The 27,015-nt window shown below is 38.3% G+C and overlaps 1 protein-coding gene and 1 long non-coding RNA gene across 3 annotated transcripts; one reads left to right on the forward strand and one right to left on the reverse strand.

Moving 5' to 3' along the window:
* On the forward strand, positions 1-27,015 carry GBP2 (guanylate binding protein 2). 2 transcript variants are annotated; one of them, XM_038002634.2, is made up of 11 exons: positions 1-250; positions 4,153-4,359; positions 4,863-4,990; positions 5,835-5,944; positions 8,367-8,563; positions 8,906-9,124; positions 11,846-12,126; positions 13,741-13,953; positions 24,779-24,881; positions 25,175-25,368; positions 26,791-27,015. In XM_038002634.2, the coding sequence occupies exons 2-11, from the start codon at positions 4,170-4,172 to the stop codon at positions 26,905-26,907; spliced, it is 1,752 nt and encodes a 583-aa protein (XP_037858562.1). In that variant the 5' UTR covers positions 1-250; positions 4,153-4,169; the 3' UTR covers positions 26,908-27,015. The 2 variants fall into 2 exon arrangements, with proteins under 2 accessions (XP_037858562.1, XP_007976231.1); XM_007978040.3 differs by having other exon boundaries at positions 2-250; positions 8,906-9,148.
* On the reverse strand, positions 4,864-8,518 carry LOC140709501 (uncharacterized). Its single transcript, XR_012090036.1, has 4 exons — positions 8,411-8,518; positions 7,111-7,207; positions 5,833-5,978; positions 4,864-4,972 (listed from the first exon to the last, which is right to left on the reverse strand). It is a non-coding gene; the product is annotated as an uncharacterized lncRNA (long non-coding RNA).

A 27,015-nucleotide genomic window follows, 5' to 3' on the forward strand; every position in this document is an offset into this window, starting at 1 on the left:
ACTTTCAGTTTCATATTAGCCCATTTATTTGCAGAGGTTACCTCTTTTCCTTGTCTCCCGTCAGGTCTCTGAAGAAAACCTGGGAAGCCCCAGGACATTGGAGGGGTAAAGTAACAGTCCACAGTTACTGTGAGAGAAAAAAGAGGGAGAAAGCAGTGCAGCCAAACTCAGAAGAAAAGAGAGGAGGAAAAGAATTCGACTTTCACATTGAAACAACCTTATTTCCAACGCTAAAGGATCTCTGATCCGGGTAAGACTGGGGCAGGGATGGGAAAATGTTTACCAGGGTTCATCAGTTTTATCTAAACTGACCATTGCCACAATAGGCCGCAGCTGAGCCAGCTGTGGGACATAAGTCCACATAAAATCCTGGCCCTATCAAGTGGCTGCAGGTTCCTTAGTGCCCTCTGCTCCTGCTGTGAAATAGGCTCCAGCAGAGGTGGAGCCTACATAGAGAGACGGGAATGTTTTTAAATTGTTATTTCTTTCTTGACACCATCTTAAACTAACTTTATCATTATTAGCATCTGCTTAATAAAGTTAGGGCTCCATCACATTCATTATTGCCACTTTTATAGCTCTAGGTAAATGCAGGTAGGCAACTCGGGATCTGCAAAGAGAGGGAACAAGTTATCATAATTAGGGAGCTTATACAATCTTTGTGCAGCTACTTTTCCGAGTCAGTCGTTGATTGATTTCCATTTTAAGGTGGTATACATCATGCTATAAAATGAAACAGAAGTCTTGCCAGAAGTCTCTATGGGCCATTGCTGTAAGAGAAAACGAGTCCTGATCACAGAAAAATAAATAGCTTTTTTGCCATTGTCCCCTGAAGAGAGGGGAAATAGATAATGAGATATAAGCCTTCATCAGAGCAAGTCAGAAGTAATCAACTCCATGTTATAAACAAAGCACTCTTTATTATAGAAGAAGGAAAGCTGTAATGCTTACAGTCTATGATGGCACATCAAAGAAATTATAAATTTTATATCATGATCATTTTAAGTAACAGGGATTAAGATATTCAAGGCAAAAACACAAATTAAGATTTACTACAGGAAGGCTTGTCACTCATTTTAAATTTACAAAATTGTCAAATTGTCAAGGCCTGGTTAAACAGGCTTTTCCTACAATTGTGTATATACTGCTTTACATGAAAGAGAAGTCAGAAAAAAACAAGCCCTGGTTCATCAGAGAATGTTTCCTGATGCTGGCCTCATTACCTGAAATAATTGAAAGCAATATGCAAACTGATATACATGCAGGTAATAAAGAATCAATCTTAAAACACAGAGAGGTTAAAATCTGGTAACATAATTGAGTAAAAAATCAACAGATTTTCTACATGTTAGATTTGAGATATCAAGCTTGAGTGAATAACAGGTGAATGCTGATTCACAGCAAATATTAAGAACCTGTGATGTCCTGCTATAGCTCAAAGGGCTTCCTGTATAGTGACAGGAAGAAGCCATTGGGTAACCTGAGTCCCACAATCTGACCAAACCCTGTCCACAGAGGGGCTTGGAAGAAATCAGGAGCAAGGCTGGGTTAGAATGGTATCTGTGTTTCAAAGTGTGGAGATATGTATGACACAAGATTCCCCAGGTAAAAGTTCCTATTACTATGTACGTGAGCTCAGCGAGCTCAGCTTTGCTCAGTCCAAAGATCTAAATGTGAAAGTGAAAAGTTTCCAAAGAAAATTTTGTAATTAATTCAGAAAATGTGACATATCTAGAAAAAAATTCTTTTTCTGAACAATGAGATACAAGATGATCTAGTGGGAATTCAACCTTTGTACCTCCTTCTGGAGAGGAACTTGGCAATATCAACAAAATACAATGCTCTTACCTTTTGACCCGGAAATCTCACTTATAGAACACTATCCTAAAGTTACTCCTATAGCAATATAAAAATACACACTCACAAAGTTAGCAGAGGTTTTCATTGTAGCACTGTTTGTAATTGCTAAATATTAGAAACAATCTAAATGTCTATACCTAAAAGAATGGTTGAATAAATTGTGGTATGTCCACATAAATGGAGTAGATGCCTGTGAAAAGAATTGAGAAATCTTCCTATGAACTGATACGAAGAGATTCCCATATTTCTATATGATGTGATCTCTATGTTAGAAAGTGTGAATAAGAAAATATACATGTCTATGCTCATTAATGAAAAGAATGTCCAAGAAAGGTCAACTAGAAACTAACAAGATTGGATATCTATGGAGGATAAGTGGGCATCAAGTGGAAAGAATAGAAAGACAGCTGGAATGGGATGAAGGAAAGTGACACTTCTCTGACTACAGCTTGTTGTAAAGCTCTGACTTTCAGCACTATGATATTTCGTATACTCAAAATAAATACATACTTAAAATCAACCAACAAATGAACCTAAGTAATTTACAAATAAATAATTTAACCGCACCAAAGAGAACAGAGAAAGAAAAGGTAGTCTAAGAAACTTTGGAATACGGTGTTTTGACTGTATATGTAAGACCAAAGACAAGAAGAACTGTTAACTAATAATGCACTGTAGTTAGCAAATTTATCATTCGAAGACTTATGAGTTAGCAACTTTAAAACCAATTATATGTACTAGAATTGAGCAAATAACTGAATTTATTATGTATAATGACATACTCAGAGAAAATGTTTTAAAAACAAGGGGAAAGCATGAATACATTTTGTTTTGTTGAATTGGAATTAGAAATATCGGAAGAAACTCAAGCTTATATATAGAAATGGAAAGATGGGAAATAAATGTAGATGTGTGTTTTCATGTGCCAGTACACAAACAGATTTCTTAACTTTCCCCCTGAGAGGGCCTAGAAGTAATGACTACACCTAGTGTGATAATCTTGGTGTCTATGTACCATTATCCAATGAAAGCAACCAGAGCCCTTGGGAGAAATGGTCGATTCTAAGGCTGAATCAGAAACAATATTAGATAAGCCTGGCATATATTGTAATGCCAGAAGGGAAGAAGCACTGAAAATATGATGGAAGCATGTCCAAAGAACCTGGGCTCTAGCTTGAAGGAGCTCTCAGTGAACTAATCTGGGATGAGTTGAGCAACGAGATAAATAGCGATAGTAAAGTGTTACCCATATGATAAAATAAATGTCTATAGGTCTACACTGATACAACTGAATGATTAAATAAGTAAATAATATAAATAGAGGAGAAAGGGAAGTTCTTGCTCACATTAGAACTCTAATAAATGTAGAAGGAATGATGAGAATAGAAAATTACCTTTAGTCAAACATCACAGTAAGTTATAAGCAAGAATTATCAATGGATGCTAAAAATAGTGACTGAAAAAATTATGAAAGTATGATGAAACTTTATTTGCATAGTCTTCCAACTGTCTCTCCAAATGGTACCTTTTAGTGACAAAATGGTACTTAATACTTTGTGGTAGAGAAATCTGGCAGAGAACACCTTAACCAAGTGATCAAAGTTAAGGTCACAGCACCAGAAAAAGTCATGTCAACATCATGAATCCCTTAATACAAGACACTGAAAATGGCAGAACATCACTTCTGTGACATTTGCAAAAAAAAATGCCTAACTTCAATCTAGTAATAAGGAAACATCAAAAAACCCAAACTGAGGGATATTCTACAAAATCATAGGCCAGTCAACTTTTAAAATGTCAAGGACATGAAAGACAAGGAAAGAATAAGGAACCATCAAAGATTCAAGGAAAATACAGAAACATAATGACTAAATGCAATGAGGAATCCTGGACTGGATCATGGAGCAGAAGGACATTAGTGGGAAACTGGTGGAATGTGAATAAGGAGTGTAGATTAGTTATCATTGTATCAATGAGATTAGTTATCATTGTATCAATGTTAAAATCCTTGTTCTACGGTTATGTAAAATTTTAACATTAGGGGAAATGATATATGGGAGCTTTCCATACCCGTTGTACATCTTTTCTGTAAGTCTATTTCAAAATAAAGTTATTTTTAAAGAAAGCCAGTGGACCAATTTGTAAGACAGACTTAAAGAGAAACCGGGCTTTAAAAAATGATATAAAAAAAGTTCAAGCCTAGAAAACAAAAATTTAATCCATGTTGTAAAGTTCAGTATAGCTAGCTACCTAAAAATTGCTTTCCATTTCATCTTTTTCCTTGCACACAAGGGAACAACACCCTGGACATGGCTCCAGAGATCGATTTGCCGGGCCCATTGAGCCTCATTGATAACACTAAAGGGCAGCTGGTGGTGAATCCAGAAGCTCTGAAGATCCTATCTGCAATCACGCAGCCTGTGGTGGTGGTGGCAATTGTGGGCCTCTATCGCACAGGAAAATCCTACCTGATGAACAAGCTGGCTGGGAAGAAAAACGGTGAGTGGCACCAGGAAAGCTCTAAGCCCCTTCTGTCCATACACACTGAGAACATCCAGCCTAGGGATGTGAGAATAGAAAGTTAGAGACGAGAATGAATGTTGAAAGCTAACTTTCAGTCCGTTAATGGGCTCTTTACACTGAATTTGGAGGATTACAGTCAATTGACTCTTTCTTCCCACTTTACTTTTATTCTATACTTAGAGTATAAGTGTCCCTTTCTGGAAGGAATACAATGTTAATAAAGAAAATTAACTTCTATAATAATGACTTATAAAATATTTATTAAAGTGCTCATGTAGTGACAGCAAGCTTTCAATGAACTTTAAGAAAAAATGAATGTTTCAGTGTGTATTAGATATCTAATTTTCCTATTTCCAGGATTGTAATTAAGATTCATGCCAGTTGTATTTTTAACTTCAATTATGTTAACTATTATCTCAATTTCCAGAAACACCTACTAAGTAATCTCTTTTCCCTTTTATCCTCTCCTTCTTTTGCAGGCTTCTCTCTGGGCTCCACAGTGAGGTCTCACACCAAGGGAATCTGGATGTGGTGTGTGCCTCATCCCAAGAAGCCAGAACACACCCTAGTTCTGCTCGACACGGAGGGCCTGGGAGATATAGAGAAGGTAAAAAAAATAAATATTTTAAAAATTTCACTTAGGTCGATTAAAATCTACATAAACCAGGTCAGGTCAATAACCCTCTTTGCACTATCACTCCTACTCCTGGATTTAGGACTCTAGTTAATTACATTAATATATTTTTTTTTAGTTTATGTGGTATAAGCCTTCAGAGTGCACAGTAAGTTCAATTGATTAATTATGGGTAAACCTATGAAATAATGGCTAACAATGTTTTCAGTCATTTTCTTTCATATTAGAGTAAAATGTTTTGGTGAGGCTGCTGAAGGTGTTTATAAACCTCAGTAGACATTTTACAAACATGTCTGACTTTTTACAGCGGGATCCCATAAAGGTAGTAAAAACGTTCACATCCACGGGAGCACCAGTAGAAAGAGAAGCAAAGTGTAAAATCTAATAACATCTTTGTTCATTAAGGATAATATATTACTACTCATAAATCTTAGACATAGAAAGTTCTTATTAGAGGAGCTTATTTTAACTACTGTGTAAAAAATGTCTTACCATGATGTGCCATGGAAATGGAATAGGGTCATAAATTAAGTTTAGGATACCAGTTTGAATTTTAGTAGCTGATCAAAATAGCTTCTGCTACCAAGTGCTCATGTGTTTCCCACTGACGCATACATTTATATATAATACCTTAAATTATACATCATAAATAAAATTTATTCTACAGGTGGAAAAAAATACTACATAAGGAAGTGAGTTACCTAAGTTTTCACAACTAATGAGAGACAGAGCTGGAGTTCAGTCAGTCTTCAGCTATCTGAATTGACTATACATTCTGCTAGTCACTCTTCTGTGTGGCTTCTACAATGACTTACAGGGTGACAATGAGAATGACTCCTGGATCTTCGCCCTGGCCATCCTCCTGAGCAGCACCTTCGTGTACAATAGCATGGGAACCATCAACCAGCAGGCCATGGACCAACTTCAGTATCCTTTTTTGTGGTACAGAACAGCACTAAACCTAGAAAATAACAGCTTGATTTTTTCACCAAGTACAGAGGCAGACAGACAGGTACTGAAGAATTCATAAGTCCTCTCTTTAATAAATCTCATTATGCTGAACATCTCATTCTATCTCAATCTCCACCAGAACTTCAAGTCTTCCCAGTTACATGTATCCTTAGACACTCAGCCACCCAAGACTCTGTATATCTTCTATCTGACTTAATCTCCTATCCCTGTCCAAACCCTCAATGCCCTCTAGAATTCATTGTCTCACTTTTGCAACTCTCTATATTCTTATCATCTGCTCTAAGTGTTGCCTTCTGATACCTAGCTATACACTATAGATACTATTTCTCCTACAGACCTCTCCATTGGTCTAATGTGATGACTATTTTTTATCCCATACCTTGCATATCATAAGTGTAAGAGATGAGTTAGGTATCCTCCTTGCTCCATATTAGAGTTATGGACACTTTCTCATTCTTTTACCATTAAAAAGAGAATCTTCTTTGATACATATGCCCTCAGACAACACCACTATGCTTTGCTGCAATTATCTAGCAATGTTCCAATAAGTACATCCTTTATTCATTAAAGATTTTAGCTCCTGGTGTCTTTTTAGAGAATAGCAACCAATAGACAACTATTTAACACCCTGGTGTACTCGGTTCCATCACCTTATTGGAACTCTCCACTCTTATTGTTATTCTCCACTCTCACACATTACTTAACCTAGTTCATTATCAATGACCTCACCATTTCCATTAGCTTAGTTTCAAGCATTATACTGAATTAGATTTCATCAAGATCACCTTCATATTCCTATATGTAATGCACAGTTCTCACCTCATTTGATCTTCCAATCCTCCATAAGCCTTTTTTTTCTCTAGGAGCATTTCATAAATTTGATCCCCTCCACCTTTCTGAAATGCTTGTTTCACTTGAAATTGGTTCCTATTAGAATACCACAGTTTCCTAATTTTTCACCTTCCTAATTTTTCAGATTACTTTACTCCATACTCTTTCTCCTTTTAGCCTCTAAATATTATAACTCTTAAGTTCTTGTGCCTCTTTTCTTTTTCTACTTTCAGTCCCCAGATGATCACATCCAGCTTCAAGGCTTTCAGTAGCACCAATATGTTAATCACCATCAAATCTGTATTCCCAAGCATGAGCAAATTCAAACTTTTGTATCCAGCTTCTGATGCGACATCTCCATTCAGATGTGTAAGAGACATCTTGAGCCTAAAATATACAGAACAAAACTTAATTTTCCTGTCCAAAACAACTCCTTCCCAGTCTTTCCAATCACAATAAATTCCCACATCATTCACAGAAGTGCTCAGATCAAAAGTTTAGGAATCATCTTGGATGATTCCCTTTCTTATGTTTTGGAAATTATTAATCACCGAATTCCTTCAGCTCCACTATTAAAGTAATTTCTCTAGACTAGCCAATTCTCACTACTTCCTCCATGATAACTCTAAGTTTCCATTGCCTCTCATCTTGGTTATCTTTTCAACTACCTAATTGTTTTTTGTTTCAGTTTTGTTTGTTTGTTTGTTTTATTTTGCATATGCACTTCACTCACAGATGCAATGCCAGCCAGTATGATTAAAAAAAAATCATACTATATCCTCTCTTCACTTAAAACCCACCAATGCCTTCCCATTAACTTTCTGTTAAATTTCAAACTTCTTACTTTGGTTTACAGAGCTTGCACATCCCAACCTCTACTTATTTTAACCTTCTGCCCTACCACACTGGATTTCTTGATATATGTTTCACACACTCAGTGATTTCCTATCTAAGGGGCTTGCAAGGTCTGTGATCTCTGTCTGCAATGTTTCTCCAATGGATTTGTACATGACTGGTTTCTTCAATTCATTCAGATCATTGCTCAACTACAATGTCAGAGATAATTTACCTGGAAAACTACATAAACCAGCACCACATGCAGATACACACAGTTATTCTCTGCCTTCCTTATTGGCAGATTTGGGAGACACTAGAGTGTTAGATGAGTGTCTTTTGGTTGCTAGTTTCTAAAAATACACTAGGATCTAGTTGCCCAGTTCATTTTCCTTCAAGACAATTGTTATCAATACCTGATAATTTATTATATTTTTGTTTACCTGTTCATTGTTTGTCTCCATCATTAGAATGTAAGCTCTGTAATGGTAGCATTGTCTCATTCATTACAGCATTTTTAGTCCCTAGGACAGTGCTTGGTTCATAGTAGGTGCTCAATAAATGTTTGTGAGTGAATGACTTCTGTAAATAAATGTTTGTGAATGAATGAATGAGCTAATAAAAAGAAGCCAAATTATTTTAGGTAAGCATTAGGATAAAATGTAGTATAAAAAGTGGCATTTTCTGTAGTTTTCTTAATTTAGCGTCTCAGCTATGTGACAGAGCTGACAGATCGAATCAAGGCAAACTCCTCACCTGGTAACAATTCTGTAGAAGACTCAGCTGACTTTGTGAGTTTTTTTCCAGCATTTGTGTGGACTCTCAGAGATTTCACCTTGGAACTGGAAGTAGATGGAGAACCCATCACTGCCGATGACTACCTGGAGCTTTCGCTAAAGCTAAGAAAAGGTTAGTGGGTCTGATGGTTGGTTGGGTAATAAATAGAGAGAAAATAATATCAAAATAACCATTTATGTGTAGTGCTAAAAATTAAAATTTTGAACTGTATTTTCCTGACTGTTCTGCTAGAGGAAATGGAGACATTGCTTGACTATATCATTTGGAATCAATTTTAAATTGCATTACCTACCTCTTCTTGGAGACTTTCCTTTCTCTACCCCTTTAATTTTTTATTTCTTCTTCCTAATTAATTTCCTCCTCACATAGGCTTTGTGAAAATTATAAAATTGAAAGATCATATTTGAAGTAATTAATGTGAAGTTTTACTACCTCTAATTTTCATTCCTGTAGGTACTGATAAAAAAAGTAAAAGCTTTAATGATCCTCGGTTGTGCATCCGAAAGTTCTTCCCCAACAGGAAGTGCTTCATCTTCGATTGTCCCGCTCAGAAGAAGTACCTTGCTCGCCTGGAACAGCTAAAGGAGGAAGAGCTGAACCCTGATTTCATAGAACAAGTTGCAGAATTTTGTTCCTACATCCTCAGCCATTCCAATGTCAAGACTCTTTCAGGTGGCATTCCAGTCAATGGGCCTCGTGAGTCACTTTCTCTACCCACTTCCTACCTGGACTTTCTCCTTCTGCCCATTGTAGAGGATAAAATGGAAAGCATAAGGGTCACTTCTGACAAATGCATAGTCTATTGATGGCAAGGAAAATACACCATGAAAATCATAATATAAATTTTACATGAATACTAAAACTATAGTATCATCTCATATTCCTTGCAAGGAGAAAAAAAGAAAAGAACTAGAATTGAATTCTGCTATGGTAAACTTCGCCACCAGCTTCTCAGCTCCCTCTTTATCAAATAAACATCCAGGATATATATACTGAGCAACAAAGAAAAAAGCAAATACTGTATGTAAGTGAGACTTTGCTACTAATTGCAGTACAATTCTCTTGTTCAGCAATTCTAAAATATTTAGGGAATGTCTGTAATGTAATGTACCAACCACTGGGTATAAAGATGGATAAAAGGAATGTGACTTTTATCCTCATTCCAGCATAATAGGAGTGAAAGATACTTTTGTAAAAAGTAAAAAAAAAAAAAAAAAAAAAAAGGTATAATGATAAATACTGATTAACACAATGCATAAAAATAATAGGCTGCTATGAAAGAGTAAAGGGAGAGACAGGGAGATATAATTTAGAGTGTGAGAGAGTGCTCATCTGTGAAAGTCACATGTAAGATGAGAATTTAAAAATGATTGAGTTAGCAGGGCACTGGGGCTAATGCCTGTAATCCCAGCACTTTGGGAGGCTGACGTGGGTGAATCACTTTGAGCTCAGGAGTTTGAGACCAACCTGGGCAAAATGGTGAAACCCTGTCGCTACTAAAAACACAAAAATTAATCAGGCATAGTGGCTCACACCTGTAATCCCAGCTACTCAGGTGGCTGAGTCTGAAGGATCACTTGAGCCTGGGAGGCAGAGGTTGCAGTGAGCCGAGACTGCACCACCATACTCCATCCTGGGAGACAGAGTGAGACTCTGTCTCAAATACATATATACACTTTATATGTATATAAAATAAATGATTAAGAGCTAACCAAAGCACATAGAGGAATAACCTTACAGCAAATAATGTAATGTGGAAATGCCCAGGGCAGGAAAGAACTTTACAACTTCAAGAAAATAGAACACAGGAGGCTTATGCCTGTAATCCCAGCACTTTGGGAGACCAAGGTGGGAGAATTCCTTGAGCCTGGGAGTTTACGACCAGCCTGGGCAAAATAGCAAGACCTCATCATTATGAAAAAATTAAAAATCAGTCAAGTGCAGTGGTACTTGCCCGGAGTCCTGGCTACTCAGGAGGCTGAGGCAGGAGGGCCCAGTGTGAGCACAGGAGTTCAAGACTATGGTTAGCTATGATCATGCCCTGCACTTCAGCTTGGGTGACAGGACAGAATTCCATCTCAATTTTTTAAATGAAAATAGAAGAAAGACAGGTGATTGGAACAAGAGTAGACTGAATAAGAGTGGTATCCTAATTGGAAAGGTATAAAGGGGTCAGGTCTTGAAAGGACTGGCAGAGGACTTTGAGGAGACTAGAGTTTATCTAAGCTCTAGGGAAGATCTTGAAGAATTTTTGGCAGTGAGGTAAGGTTATCTAACTTATGTTTATACATATCTTTTGGAATATTTTGTAGATAATTTGTTGGAGTGGTGAAAGGTAGGAAATGAGAGATGGATGCTATTTCCAGTGGTTGAGCAATAAATGGACATTGGGTGAGTCTCAGATTATGGCAGTGAAAATGGTGAAAATTGACAAGATCCAAACATACTTTGGATATTAAATCCAAAAGACCCATTGATAGAGGGAATATGGATTTATGAGGGGAATAAGAAGGAAATGCCAAGCCTGTCTCCAGAGTTTCAAGTTTAGCAATTGCTTGAATGGCTGTGTTATTTAGTGAGATAGTAGTATCAGGAGGAGAAATAGTTTTTCAGAGTGGATGAAGTTTTTACATTTAGATTATTTAATATTGAGTTTCTTCTGATTTATACAGTAAGAGATATAAAATAGGAATTAAAAATAAGGTGCAAAACTTATTTTTAATCCAAAGCCTAAAAGAAATGTCAAAGCAGGAAATGAAATACACCAGCTATCCATACATATGGTACTTAAAACTACAGAGAGATGAGAAGGTACAGGATGCAGTCAAAAAGAATCAGCTCTTATTGTGTGACCAACCACTCCAGTTTGCCTAAGATGAGGTTTTCCTGGCATGTGAGACTGTCATTGCTACACCCAGCAAAGCCCTGGCAAACTCAATGAGTTGATTACCCTATCTGTAGTTCTGATGAGAGAATATCTAAGAAGACATGTTTACCTTAAGCCAGACAACAGACTAGTGGTCTGCACCACTAAAATTAATAAAAATAAAAAGGCTAAGTTTTATCATTGACTTTTTTCATAAATTAGGAGTGAAGAGAGAAAGGGAATAAAGGGACAGGTGAAAGAAAGGAAAGGTAAGAAAACACATTGACCTATTATCTCAGCCCCAAAATATCCTAACTTATTCATTTCAGTGTCTTCCTTTTAGGTGAAGGAAATAGGAAAGAGCAACTTCAATTTCCTCTGTGACTCGGGTTAACAAATTATTCCATTACTATTCTTTATCCAAAACTTATGTAAAACTATTATTTGTGAAACTCACTTGAAAAGCACACAAAATACTCTGTCCCACCAACTGATAGTCACATTTTTAAAAAAATTCCCTTTTGCAGGTCTAGAGAGCCTGGTGCTGACCTATGTCAATGCCATCAGCAGTGGGGATCTGCCCTGCATGGAGAACGCAGTCCTGGCTTTGGCCCAGATAGAGAACTCAGCCGCAGTGGAAAAGGCTATTGCCCACTATGAACAACAGATGGGCCAGAAGGTGCAGCTGCCCACAGAAACCCTCCAGGAGCTGCTGGACCTGCACAGGGACAGTGAGAGAGAGGCCATTGAAGTCTTCATGAAGAACTCTTTCAAGGATGTGGACCAAACCTTCCAGAGGAAATTAGGGGTATATTTGGTGTTCTAGGTCATGAGAGGCAGAAAAATATGGGCCCTTCTTGGGAAAATAATTCTTTCTAGACCCCAAAATAGTTACACTCAGTTATATGTACATATTTGAAATAATTATTAAAAGACTTAGACCTTTGGGAGGCCGAGACGGGCGGATCACGAGGTCAGGAGATCGAGACCATCCTGGCTAACACGGTGAAACCCCGTCTCTACTAAAAAATACAAAAAACTAGCCGGGCGAGGTGGCGGGCGCCTGTAGTCCCAGCTATTCGGGAGGCTGAGGCAGGAGAATGGCGTGAACCCGGGAGGCGGAGCTTGCAGTGAGCCGAGATCTGACCACTGCACTCCAGCCTGGGTGACAGAGCAAGACTCCGTCTCAAAAAAAAAAAAAAAAAAAAGACTTAGACCTTTAAAGAAATGACACCTAATTTTTTACAAAAATTTACTTTTGTTAGTTTTTCCTATCTGGGTCCCATATTTTAAGAAAGTAAGTAGATTGCACGACTGCATTATTAAAGACTATTTTAACTTATTTTGTCCTTTTAAATTAAAAATTACATTGCTTTTATGTTCCCTGGTAATTATCAGTGGGGACTAAATTATTTTTAAATAACCCTAATAATTTGTTGTTTTGTTAAATATGAGCCAATGGTAAAATATTCAGAAAGCCAAAAAAGAGAAATTAATTATATAAATTTTATTAGAGAAAATTTTTAAATTTAAAACAGCTTTTAATGTCTGCCTCATTCCAAGCGAACAGAGTATTTTTGCATGCAGAATCGCCACTTGACAAGTGGAAGTCCTTTCCCTAGCTAGGAAGGCACCATCTTATAAATGATACATTGCTACATTCGGAGGTTCTGGTGAAGCTAGATAGCCAATGTCAGCAATTGTCACCCTTCCAACCTAAGGAGGAAAGAGAAAGCTTCGTAGTTAAGTTATGTTGAGTGATTTAATGTAGATATATGTGCTGTTCTATGAGACTTTCTAAATACTGAAAATAACTACGGTACAATCTTCATTACTTTCATTAGCCCTATGTTGAGAAAATACACAAAAATATTCTCATATTAAAGAATGTACTAAATAATCATGTACTCCTTACTGAGCACTTCTAAAAAATCCCTGGGCTTAATAGTTTACATCACCTCATATAACCCTGAAGAGAAACCTATGTGATGGGTATTGCTTCTCTGCTATACAGACAAGGAATCCTCGGTTCACAAAGATTGAGTGTCACAAGCCACAGTGTAGTGGATCTGGGAACTCTAGGCAGGCTGCCTGACTCCAGTGTTTGTGCTCAGAACTATTCCTGAAATGAGAGACTTGGAAAGATAAAAGTTTCATATGAAATGTGTATGTGCTTTGAGAATCATTCTCTGAAGCAGGAAAACTAGGAGAAAGGAGCTTTAGGAAATCACAAACAGAGAAGCAGATCAATTTCTGCAATAAGCACAACTTAGGGATATTCTAGGATCTAACAGCAAGGTGAGGAGCATGGCTCTATTTAGAGGCCACAATTTCTGCAGGAGAAGCATTTTCCAGTCTCTACATAGTTAACATCCTCCTCATGGCTTTATTGAAACATCTGTGCTGTTTTGTCACTTCACAGGCCCAGTTGGAAGTGAGGCGAGATGACTTTTGTAAGCAGAATTCGAAAGCATCATCAGATTGTTGCATGGCTTTACTTCAGGATATATTTGGCCCTTTAGAAGAAGATGTCAAGCAGGGAACATTTTCTCAACCAGGAGGTTACCGTCTCTTTATTCAGAAGCAGCAGGAGCTGAAGAAGAAGTACTACCAGGTGCCAAGGAAGGGGATACAGGTAAACTACACAGTGGGTACCATTTCTTGGAACTCACTGAGGGGATGCTTTTAAAGCCTACTGGGAAGAAGGTAAATGGCACTGTGACTGGTGCCTACGGGCTCTGCCTTTCATTTTTCCATTTACTGATTCATTCAATAAGAGAGCCCACCATAATAGGAATTCCTCCTCAGAAGCACAGATGTAACCCTCAAAAAAGGTTTATTAAACTGATTCATTTATTTATTCATCTAGTCCTTCAACAATTATTTATTTTGACCTAACTGTATGCCAGGAACTTGTCAAGTTGCTGGAGATACAGCAGTTAAAAAAAGACCAATCTCTGTCAAAGTACACACAGGCAATTAGCAAATTATAGCTTATAAACAAATAATAACAACAGTTAACATTTATGTTGCACTTACTGTGTTCCAGGAGCTGTGCTGAGAGCCTAATTCATTTAATACTCAGAGCAATTCTATAAAATATGTATTACTAATATCCCAAATTTGTATTTTTTTTATTTTTTTACTTTTGTGGGTACATAGTAGGTGTATATACTGACAGGTACATGAGATGTTTTGATATAAGTATGAAATGCACAATAATCACATCATGGAAAATGAGGTATTTGTCGACTCAGGTATTTATCCTTTGTGTTACAAACAATCCAGTTATACTTTTTTAGTTATCTTAAAGTGTGCAATTAAATTATTATTGACAAAAGGGTGACAAAAATTATTAGTCACCCTTTTGTGCCACCAAGTTTTATGCTATCAAGTATGTTGTGCTATACTTGATTTTATTCATTCTTTCTACTTGTTTTTACCTGTTAACCATTCCCACCTCCCTCCCCACACCATCCCACTACCCATCTCAGTCTCTGACAACCATCCTTCTACTCTCTATCTTCATGAATTCAATTGTTTTGATTTTCAAATCCTGCAAATAAGTGAGAACATGAGATGGTTCTCTTTCTGTGCCTGGCTTATTTCATTTAGCATAATGACCTCCAGTTCCATGTTCTTGCAAATAACAGGATCTTATTTTTGTTTATCAGTTCTAATAGTTTTTTGGTGTGGAATATTTAGATTTTTCCAAATATAAGATATCATCTGCAATAAAGAATAGTTTGTCTTCTTTATTTCCAATTTGGATGCCCTTTATTTCTTTCTCTTTACTGATTGCTCTCGCTAGTACTTCCAATAGTGTGGCAAATAACAGTAGTAACTGTGGGCATCTTTGATGTATTCCAGATGTTAGAGGAAAGTATTTTTGTTATTCTTCCCATTCAGTGTGATAATAGCTGTGAGACTGTCATATATGGATTTTATTATGTTGAGGTATGTTCCACCTATACCCAGTTTTTTTAATGTTTTATTAATGAAAGGATATTGAATTTTATCAAATGCTTTGTCAGCATCAATTGAAATGATCATATGGTTTTTGTCCATTCTGTTGATAGAATTTAACACATTGATTGATTTGCATATGTTGAGCACCCCAGGGATGAATCCCACTTGGTCATGATGAGTGATCCTTTTAATGTATTGTTGAATTTGGTTTGCTAGTACTTTACTGAGGATTTTTGCATCTATTTTCATTAGAGATATTGTAGAGTTTTTAAAATTATTTCATTTCAATAGGTTTTTGGGGAACAGGTTACATGAATAAGTTCTTTAGTGGTGATTTCTGAGATTTTGGTGTACACTATACCCAACGTGTAGTCTTTTATCCCTCGCCCCCCTCCCACCCTTTCCCACAAGTCCCCAAAGTCCATTTTATCATTCTTATGCCTTTGTGGCCTCATATAATAGCTTATCTCCAATTTATGTGTTAGAACATAGGATGTTTGGTTTTCCATTCCTGAGTTACTTCACTTAGAATAATAGTCTCCAATTCTATCCAGGTTGCTATGGATGTCATTGTTTTTTTTCCTTTTTATGGCTGAGTAGTATTCCATAGTGTGTGTATGTGTGTATATTATATGTTTTATATATATACAAAACAATTTTTTATCCACTCATTAATTGATGGGCATTTGGGCTCATTCCACATTTTTACAATTGTGAATCATGCTGCTATAAACATGCATGTGTGTGCAGGTGTCTTTTTTGTGTAATGACTTATTTCCTCTGGGTAGATACCCAGTGGTGGGATTGCTGGATCAAATGGTAATTCTACTTTTAGTTATTTAAGATTTGTCTTTGTCTGGTTTTGGTATCAGGGTAATACTGTCTTCATAGAATGAGTTTGGAAGTCTTCTCTCCTCTATTTTTCAGAATGATTTGAGTAGGATTGATATTAGTTCTTCTTTATATGTTTGGTAGAAATCAGCAGTGAAGCCGTCAGGTTCTGTGCTTTTTCTGTACTGGAAAACGTTTTGTTATGATGTCAGTATTGTTACTTGTTAGTGGTCTGTTCAGGTTTTGAATTTCTTCAAGATTCAATCTTGGTAGAGTGCATGTTGCTAGAAATGTATCCATTTATTCTAGATTTTCCAATTTATTGGAATATAGTTGCTCATTGTAATTACTAGTGATGCTTTGAGTTTTTTGGGTGTCAGTCGTAATGTCTTCTTTTTCATCTCTAATTTTATTTATTGGGCCTTCTCTCTTCTTTTATTAGTCTGGCTAAAAGTTTGTCAATTTTGTCTAACTTTTTGAAAGAACCAAAACACTTTTCAAAAAACTTTTGTTTCATTGATGTTCTGTATTGTTTTTTAATTTCAATTTCATTTATTTCTGCTCTGATCTTTATTATTTATTTTCTTCTACTAACTTTGAGTTTGATTTGCTCTTGCTTTTCTAGTTATTTAAGAAGCATTATTAGCTTGTTTACTTGAAGTTTTTCTTTTTTATGTTGGCAATTATAGTCACAATCTTCCTCTTAGTACTCCTTTTGCTATATTCCATAGGTTTAGGTATGTCGAATTTCCATTAGCATTTGTTTTAGGAAATTTTTCAATTTTCTTCTTAATTTCTTCATTTACCCACTGGTTGTTCTGGAACATATGGTTTAATTTCCATGTGCTTGTATACTTTTCAAAATTCCGCTTATTATTGATTTCTAGTTTTATTTCCTTGTGGTCAGAGAAGATGTTTGATATCATTCCAGTTTTTCTGAATGTTATAAGACTTGTTTTATGACCTAACATATGGGATATCCTTGAGAATCATCCATGTGCTGAGGAAAAGAATGTGTATTCTGCAGCCACTAGATGAAATGTTCTGTAAATATCTAGTAGGTCCATTTGGTCTATAGTGTGGATTAAATTCAATGTTTTCTTGTTGATTTTATGTTTGGAAGATCTATCCAATATTGAAAGTGGGGTGTTGAAGTCTCCAGGTATTATTGTATTGGAGTCTCTTTCCTTAGCTCTAATGATATTTCCTTTACATATCTGGGTCCTGCAGTATTGGGTGCACATATATTTAAATTTGTCATATCTTCATTCTGAATTGACCTTTCTATCATTATACAGTGACCTTCTTTGTCTCTTCTTATGGTTTTTGTCCTGTAATCTATTTTGTCTAAGTATGACTGAATACTCCTGCTACTTTTGGTTTCCATTGGCATAGAATATCTTTTCCCATTCCTTTATTTTCAGTCTATGTATGTCTTTATAGGTGAGGTAGGCAACAAATCATTGGATCTTTGTTTTTTTTAATCCATTCAGCCAGTCTGTGTCTTTTGATTGGAGAGTTTAGTCTATTTACATTCAACATTACTATTGATAAGTAATGTTTTGTTATTTGTTTTCTGGTTGTTTTGTGGTCTTCTCCTCCTTGTTTTATTCCTTCCTGTCTTCCTTTTAGTGAAATTGATTTTCTCTGCTGATGTGATTTAGTTTCTTGCTTTTTACTTTTTGTGTATCTGTTGTATCTGTTTTGGTTTGAGGTCACCAGGAGGCTTGCAAATACCATCTTATAGCCCATTTTTTTAAGCTGATAACAAGTTAACACTATTTGCATAAACAAACAAACAAGCAAAAAATGAATTAAAATTCTACACTTTAACTTCATACCCCCACTTTGCAACTTTGTTTTCTATTTATATTTTATTGTATTGTGTATGTTTTAAAAGGTATATTAATTATTAATTTTGATTGGTTTATCCCTTAGTTTTTTTACTCAAGATAAAAGGAATTTACATGCCACAGTTACAGTGTTATATTATTCTGTGTTTTTCTGTGTACTTACTATTATCAGTGAGTCTTGACTTTCAGATGTTTTCTTATTGCTTGTTAATGTCCTTTTCTTATGACTGAAGTACTCCCTTTTGCATTTCTTGTAGGACAGGTCTGGTGTCAATGAAATCACTCAGCTTTCGTTTCTGTAGGAAAGTCTTTATTTCTCCTTCTTGTTTGAAGCATATTTTCACCTGCTATACCATTCTAGGGTAAAAGGATTTTTTCCTTCAGCACTTGAAATATGTCATGCCTCTCTGTCCTGGCCTGTAAGTTTTCCACTGAAAACTCTGTTGCCAAACATATTAGAGTTCCATTGTATGTTATTTGTCCCTTTTCTCTTCTACTTTTAGGATCCTTTCTTTATCCTTGACCTTTGGGTGTTTTATTATTAAATGCCTTGAGGTTAAACCCTTCTTTGGATTAAATCTACTTTATATTCTATATCATTCTTGTACTTGGATATTGATGTTTTTCTCTAGATTTGAGAAATTCTCTGTTATTATTCCTTTGAATAACTTTCTACCTTTATCTCTTTCTCTACCTTCTCTTCAAGGTCAATAACTCGTAGATTAGTCCTTTCAAGGCTATTGTCTAGATCCTATAGGTGTGCTTCATTTTTTTTATTATTTTTCTTTTGTATCCTCTAAAAATAGCCTGCCTTCAAGTTCACTAATTCTTTCTTCTGCTTGATGAATTCTACTATTAAAAGACTGATGCATTCTTCACTATACCAATTGCATTTTTCAGCTCTAGAATTTCTACTTGGTTCTTTTAAACTATTTCAATCTGTTTTTTAAATTTATCTGATAGAATTATGAATTTCTTCTCTGTGTTATCTTGAATTTCTTTGAATTTTCTCAAAACAACTGATTTGGTTTGACTGTATCCCCACCCAAATCTCATCTTCAATTGTAACCCATATTCCCCTGTGTTGTGGGAGGGAACTGGTGGGAGATAATTGAATCATGGGGGCAGTTTCCCCCCATACTGTTCTTGTGGTCAGGAATAAGTCTCACAAGATCTGATAGTTTTATAAGGAAAAACCCTTCTGCTTGGCTCTCATTCTCCCTTGTCTGCCACCATGTAAGACGTGTCTTTCACTTTCTGGCATGATTATGAGGCCTCCCCAGCCACATGAAACCATGAGTCCATTACATATCCTTTATAAATTACCCAGTCTTAGGTATGTCTTTATCAGCAGTGTGAAAAGAGACTAACACAGTAAATTGGTATCAGTAGAGTGGGGCACTGCTGTGAAGATACCCAAAAATGTGGAAGCAACTTTAGAACTGGGTAACAGGCAGAGGTTGGAACAGTTTGAAGGCTCAGAAGAAGACAGGAAAATGTGGCAAAGTTTGGAACTTCCTAGAGACTTGTTAAATGGCTTTGACCAAAATGCTGACAGTGAAATCCAGGCTGAGGCAGTCTCAGATTGAGATGAGGAACTCATTGGGAAGTGGAGCAAAGGTGACTTTTGTTATGCTTTATCAAAGAGACTGGCAGCATTTTGTCCCTGTCCTAGAGATTTGTGGAATTTTGAACTTGAGAGAGGTGATTTAGAGTATCTGATGGAAGAAATTTCTAAGCATCAAAGCATTTAAGAGGTGACTTGGGTACTGTTGAAAGCATTCTATTTTTAAAAAAGAAGCAGAGTATGAAAGTTCAGAAAATTTGCAGTCTGACAATGCAATAGAAAAGAAAAACTCATTTTCTGAGGAGAAATTCAAGCCAGCTGCAGAAATTTGCATAAGTACAAGGAGCTGAATCTTAATCACCAAGGCAATCCAGAAAATGTCTCCAGGGAATATCCGAGGTCTTCATGGCAGCCTCTCCCATTACAAGCCAAGAGGCCTAGGAGGGAAAAATGGTTTTGTGGGCCAGGCCCATGGCCTCTCTGCTATGTGCAGTCTAGGGACTTGGTGTCCTGTGTCCCAGCCACTCCAGCCGTGGCTAAAAGGGGCCAAGGTACAGTTCCAGCCATGGCTTCAGCGGGTACAAGCCCCAAGCCTTGGCAGCTTCCACATGGTGTTGAGCCTGCAAGTGCACAGAAGTCAAGAATTGAGGTTTGGGAATCTCCACCTCTATTTCAGAGGAAGTGTGAAAATGGCTGGATGTCAAGGAAGAAGTTTGCTGCAGGGATGGGCCCTACATGGAGAACTTCTGCTAGGGCAGTGCAGAAGGGAGATGTGGGGTTGAAGCCTCGACACAGAGGCCCCACTGGTGCACTGCCTAGTGGAGCTATGAGAAGAGGGCCACCATCCTCCAGACCCCAGAATGGTAGATCAACCAACAACTTGCATTATGTGCCTGGAAGAGCTGCACACACTCAATGCCATTCCATGAAATCAGCCAGGAAGGGGCTATACCCCACAAAGCCACAGAGGTGGAGCTCCCCAAGACCATGAGAATCTGCCTCTTTCATCAGTATGAAATGGATATGAGACATAGAGTCAAAGGAGATCATTTTGGAACTTTAAGATTTGACTGCCTTGCTGGATTTTGGACTTGCATGGGGCCTTTAGGCTCTTTGTTTTGGCCAATTTCTGCCCTTTGGAATGGGTATATTTATCCAATGCCTGTAACTCCCATTGTATCTACAAAGTGGTTAACTTAGTTTTGATTTGATACGCTCATAGGCAGAAGGGACTTGCCTTGTCTCAGATGAGACTTTGGACTGTGGACTTTAAAGTTAATGCTGGAATGAGTTAAGGCTTTGGGGGATTGTTGGGAAGGCATGATTGGCTTTGAATGTGAGGACATGAGATTCGGGAGGGACCAGGGGTGGAATGATATGGTTTGGCTGTTTCCGCACCCGAATCTTATCTTCAGTTATAGCTCCCATAATTCCTATGTGCTGTGGGAGGGATCTGGTGGGAGGAACCAGGGGCAGAATGATATGGTTTGGCAGTGTCCCCACCCAAATCTCATCTTGAACTGTAGCTCCCATAATTCTCATGTGTTGTGGGAGGGACCTGGTGGGAGATCATTAAATCATAGCGGTAGTTTTCCCCATACTGTTCTTGTGGCAGTGAATAAGTCTCATGACACCTGATGATTTTATAAGGGGGGAAGCCCCTTTCACTTGGCTCTCATTCTCCCTTGTCTGCCACCATGTAATACATGCCTTTCACCTTCTACCATGACTATGAGACCTCCCCAGCCACATGGAACTGTGAATCCATTAAATCTCTTTTCGTTTATAAATTACCTATGTCTTTTTCAGTGTGAGAATGGACTAATACAACAACTATTTTGAATTCTCTGCCTGAAAGGTGACATATTTGTTTCTCCAGAATTTGTCCCTGATGCCTTATGTAGTCCATTTGGAGAGGTCATGTTCCTGGATGGTCTTGATACTTGTTCATCTGTGTCTGGTCATTGAAGAGTTAGGTATTTATTGTAATCTTCACAGTCTGTGCTTATTTGTACCTGTCCTTTGGGGAAGGCTTTCCAGATATTCAAAAGGACTTAGGTATCATGATCTAAGGTGTATCTGCTATGGGGGCGCCCCAAGTCCAGTAACACTGTGATTCTTACAGACTCATAGAGGTACTGCCTTGATGGTCTTGGGCAAGATCCAGAATTCTCTGGTGTACTAGGCAGAGTCTTGTTCTCTTCTCTTACTTTCTCCCAAACAAATGAAGTCTTTCTCTCTCTGTTCTCAGCCAAACGGAGCTCGGTGTGAAGTGTCACAGGCACCCCTGTGGCCGCCACAACTAGCACTGTGCTAGGTCAGACCTGAAGCCAGCACAACACTGGGTCCTTCCTGAGGCCTGCTATCGTAACTCCCTGACTACCACTTACATTCACTCAAGAACCTGCGACTCTACAATCGGCAGGTGGCAAAACCAGCCAGGCCTGTGTCCTTCCCTTCAGGGCAGTGAGTTTTCTCAGGCCCCTAGCATGTCCAGAGATGTCATCCAGGAGCCAAAGACTACAGTCAAAAACCTTAGAAATCTACCTGGTGTCCTATTGTACTGCAGCTGAGCTGGCACTCAAGCCACAAGACACAGTCCTTGCCACTCTTCCCTCTCCTTTCCAAAGGCAGCGCAGAGCCTCACCCCGTGGCCACAGCCACCACAGGCCCATGGAAAGTACTGTCAGACTACCACCAATATTGTCTTAAGACCCAAGGGCTTTTTCATCAGCTTGTGGTAAATACTGCCTGGCCTGGGACTCTCCCTTCAGAAGAGAGGGCTCCTGTCTGGCTCAGAGCAGGTCCAGAAATACCATCCAAGATTAAAGTCCTGAAATCAGGTACCTTGAGAGGCTGCCTGGTGCTCTGCCCCCCATGCAGATGAGCTGCTACCTAAAGTACAAGACACTGTCCCCCGTACTTTTCCCTCCACTTTTCTGAAGCGGAAGGAGTCTCGCCCCGTAGCCACTACAGCTGAGAATGTGCTTCAGTCTCACCTGAAGCAGCAAGTCTCAGAGTCTCTCTCAAGGCCCTCAACATATTACCTGGGTATTGCTGCTGGTTATTCAGGGTGCAAAGGCTCTTCAATTAGCAGGTGATGGATCCTGCCAGGACTGGATTCTTCTCTTCAAAGTAGCAGATTACCCTTGGCCTAGGGTGTGTCTAGAAATGTCATCCAGGAGGGCCTGGAACAGGGGCCTTGTGACTCCGACTGACACCCTGTCCTGCTGTGGCTGAGCTGGTGTGCAAGATGCAAGACAAAGTCCTTCCCACTCTTCTCTTTCCTCTCCTCAAGAGGAAGGAAAGGTTCTCTTTTGGAGCCACAAGCTTCGCAGCCCGGGGTCAGGGAAGTGCAAGGACTTACCAATATCACACAAATAGTGAATGATACGGCTTGGATGCAAGTGCAGGTAGCAGAATCTATTCTCTTAGCAATTCTTCTATGCTTTTAGTAATTCTTCTATGCTGGTACACTCAGGTTACATCAGTTAGAATTAGTAACATATAGCTTTGGCTATATGTTACTCAAAATGAAAAACAACGGTGGCTTTAAAAGGTAGAAGTTTCTTTCTTTCTTGTATGTATGTGAGAAATCAGGAAGAGAGAGCTGAATGCTGCTATGATGACTTCACATTCATCTAGATCCCTTGTTCTGCTTCAGCCCCTTAGCGTATGGCCTCGATCTTCAAGGTCAATTTCTGCTCTAAGATGGATCATAGAAATTCAGCCTTTGGTTCCACATTACAGATGTGGTAAAAGAGGAAAAACAAAAGAGTAAAAGGGCTGTGAGTCAACTTTCTTTAAAGAGATTTTCAAGATGTACTATGTAACACTTCTGAGTATATGTTATTGGCCAGAATTTAGTCTGGCCATATGGGCACCTCAGCTATAAGGGAGGTTGAGTAGAAAAGAGAGTATTGGCCTGGTACGGTGGTTCACACCTATATTCCCAGCACTTCGGGAGGCCGAGGTGGGTAGATCACCTGAGGTCAGGAGTTCAAGACCAGCCTGGCCAACATAGTGAAAACCCGTCTCTACTAAAAAAATACAAAAATTAGCCAGTCATGGTGGTGCACACCTATAATTCCAGCTACTCAGGAGGCTGAGGCAGGAGAATCACTTGAACCCGGAAGGCAGAGGTTGCAATGAGCCGTGATCACGCCATTGCACTCCAGCCCAGGTGACAGAGCGAGACTCCGTCTCAAAAAGAATAAAAAGAGAAAAAGAAAAGAAAAGACAGTATTTTATCATGACCTGCCCAGCTGGAAAAAAAAATCACAGTCTGTTACAAAGTATACAGAGGAGAATAGAAATTTAGAACGACTCTAGCAGTCCCTGTCACAGTGACAAAAAGCACTCTGAAGAAAAAGCAGGATACAGGTATAGAAAAGGAAGGAAAAGTGCACCAATTTTATGTGTATGTTCTTACTGAAGGCCTCTCAGATGAGGTCAAGTTTCAGCAGAATCTTCAAAGAAGTTAAAGAGTGAGCCAAATGGACTCTAGGAAAAAAGAACTTTCAATAACAGAAATGATCCAGATAAATAAATTGGTTTGTGTCCTAAGAATAGCAAGAAAGCTAATGTGCTGCCTGGTGGTGAACCAAGGAGCGACTGGTGACAGATGTGTTCAGAGGAGTGGTCAGATACCAGAAGCCAGACAGGGGAGTATGTTGAAGTCCAGTGAAAGAAGTTTGAAATATTTTTTGATGAACTAGAAAGTTAATAGAGGGCTTTGAGTATACGAGTGGTAAGATTTTTCTTTAAATAATATAGCAAAACTCTGGCTGCTCTGAGAAGAACGGACTGTAGGGAAAAAAGAGTGGAAGCAGAGAGACCAGAAACTTTAACAATTGTTCAGGCTGGAGGTGATGCTGTCTTGGACTAGGGTGTTTGGACGAAGCAGGTGACAAGTGATGGGTTCTGGCTGTATTTTGAAGCTAAAGCTAACATAATTTGCAGATGATTGTTTACAGGATATGTGAGACAAGAAAGATATCCAGGATATAGTTAGATGAACAGAGTTATTAATTACTAAAATTGGGGTCATTGGGAAGGAATAGGTTTGAAGGGAGATCCAGAGTTGCATTTCAGACCTACTAAATCTGAAATACTATTGGAATTATAAAGTGAATTGTTACATGAGTGCTAAAATTAAATTGAATTAACAGATGTATTGCAGGGTTTTGCTCTGACCCATCATCACTCTTTCTTCATTCTACCTTTCTCTGTATAACTAGGCCGAAGAGGTGCTGAAAAAATACTTGGAGTCCAAGGAGGATGTGGCTGATGCACTTCTACAGACTGACCAGTCACTCTCAGAAAAGGAAAAAGCGATTGAAGGTGAGAACAGCTGAAAACACTCTACATGGTTGGAAAGCCCTCAAAATGTTAGTTAGCAACATTGGTCCACCTGAAATTATTATTGTAGAGAAAGAATAGCAAGTATCATTCATAGTTTTATGAGAGTTTTCTTAACTAATCTGCATGATCATTGGTTTTCTGGTTACCCAGGGCAAAATTACAAGAAGTTTTATCAATGATGTAAGGATAAGACAAACAAAAAAGAGGGAAAGGAAAAGGGAACACCTACAATTGAATATTCATATTTTTTTCTGTTTATTTTTCTTCCACAGTGGAACATATAAAGGCTGAATCTGCAGAAGCTGCAAAGAAAATGTTGGAGGAAATACAAAAGAAGAATGAGCAGATGATGGAACAGAAAGAGAAGAGTTATCAGGAACATGTGAAACAATTGACTGAGAAGATGGAGAGGGACAGGGCCCAGTTAATGGCAGAGCAAGAGAAGACCCTCGCTCTTAAACTTCAGGTATTCAATTGCATCATCTCAATTTTCTCTTCCAGTGCCCCCTATTGAAAACGAAGTGTAAAGCTGAGAACCTAATGCCTCCCAAAAAACTTCCTAGCCCAGACACTACTACATTTTTCATTCCCTAACTGTTTTTATGCCAGTCATCTCTGGTTAGTAAAGACTGTTTACTTGCAGGCTACAATCACATGGAATTCTTTATTATGCTATCACCAACAAACATTGCTAGGCACTGCACAAGTATTTTACATTATGTGATCAAACTTTCCTCTAATGGCAGGGGAACTATTAGTTTCTCATTTGCTAAATGAAGTAATTATAATTTCATGAGCAATAAGTAACTTTTCTGCATCAGAGTACCTGGAGAAATATCTAGCCCATCTTTCCTACTGAGAGGGATCCATAGGGATTTTGTTTCTGTCATGCCTGCTATGACTTTATGTCTGGAAGCACTGTTATGAGTACAAAGATTCCCTAACCAGGTCAGGTGCAGTGGCTCACACCTGTAATCCTAGCACTTAGGGAGGCTGAGGGGGGCGGATCACCTCAGCTCGGGAGTTCAAGACCAGCCTGACTAACATGGAGAAACCCCATCTCTATTAAAAATACAAAATAAGCTGGGCATGGTGGTGCCTGCCTGTAATCCCAGCTACGCAGGAGGCTGAGGTGGGAGAATCGCTTGAACCCAGGAGACAGAGGCTGCAGTGAGCCGAGATGGGGCCATTGCACTCCAGCTTGGGCAACAAGAGTAAAATTCCATCTCAAAAGAAAAAGAAAGAAAGATTCCCTAACCATCTACCCACTTAAGCACACTGGTTAAGTGCTGATGGTGCCAACACTTCCTTCTTCTCTGGGCTCTTTTCCACATTTATGTTTGCCCAGAAATACCCTATGGGCCACTGTAAGCCCTGATCTCCTCAGTTTATTTCTGTTACCTCTGAATTTTGGAGACTGGTACTAAATTCCGTGATCAAACACTTGCCCTACTCTTGAGTTATGTAGTAACCTACCAACTGGAAATCACCTATCTTTCATACCTTCCTAGATATATATGTAAGAGTCCATACTATATAGATCAGAAATGAACAACAACAACAAAAAAGAACAAGAGAAAGTTATGGTTTTTCCAAAAGACTGTGTTGCATGTGTGTGAAGGGTGAAGGGACCAAGGAATGAAATGCTGGGTCACTAATATTTTAGAAACTGTAGGACAACAACATTTTTGAAGCTAAAAATTCATAGAAAAATTATTACAGATATAGGAGACTCAGAAGAGAGCGATAGAATGGAAATTAAGGGAAGAAAGCATTTCAAAAGCAAGTATCAAAAATTCTTGAAGGATCAATATAAGTACCAAAAGGGAAACTAATTTGGTGGAAATGTGTTAAGCTGGATAGACTTAGTCTCCACTTTCCCTTTTAGGAACAGGAACGCCTTCTCAAGGAGGGATTCAAGAATGAGAGCCAGAGAATTCAGAAAGAGATACAGGATATCCAGATGAGAAGCAAATCACAGCAACCAGTGTGTCACATACTCTAAAAGTACAAGGAACAAAATTTGCCTGTCCAGCTCCCTCTCCCCAAGAAACAAGTTGAATGAGCAACTTCAGAGTGTCAAACAACTGCCATTAAACTTAACTCAAAATCA

The sequence above is a fragment of the Chlorocebus sabaeus genome, chromosome 20, assembly GCF_047675955.1.
Source record: "Chlorocebus sabaeus isolate Y175 chromosome 20, mChlSab1.0.hap1, whole genome shotgun sequence".
Taxonomy (NCBI): Eukaryota; Metazoa; Chordata; class Mammalia; order Primates; family Cercopithecidae; genus Chlorocebus; species Chlorocebus sabaeus.

Coding starts and splice junctions, on each gene's coding strand:
- GBP2 (XM_007978040.3), top strand. CDS start 4,170: ATGGCTCCAGAGATCGATTTGCCGGGCCCATTGAGCCTCATTGATAAC. Junction 13,954..24,778: donor TGCCAAGGAAGGGGATACAG/GTAAACTACACA, acceptor CTGTATAACTAG/GCCGAAGAGGTGCTGAAAAA. Junction 24,882..25,174: donor AAAGGAAAAAGCGATTGAAG/GTGAGAACAGCT, acceptor TTTCTTCCACAG/TGGAACATATAAAGGCTGAA.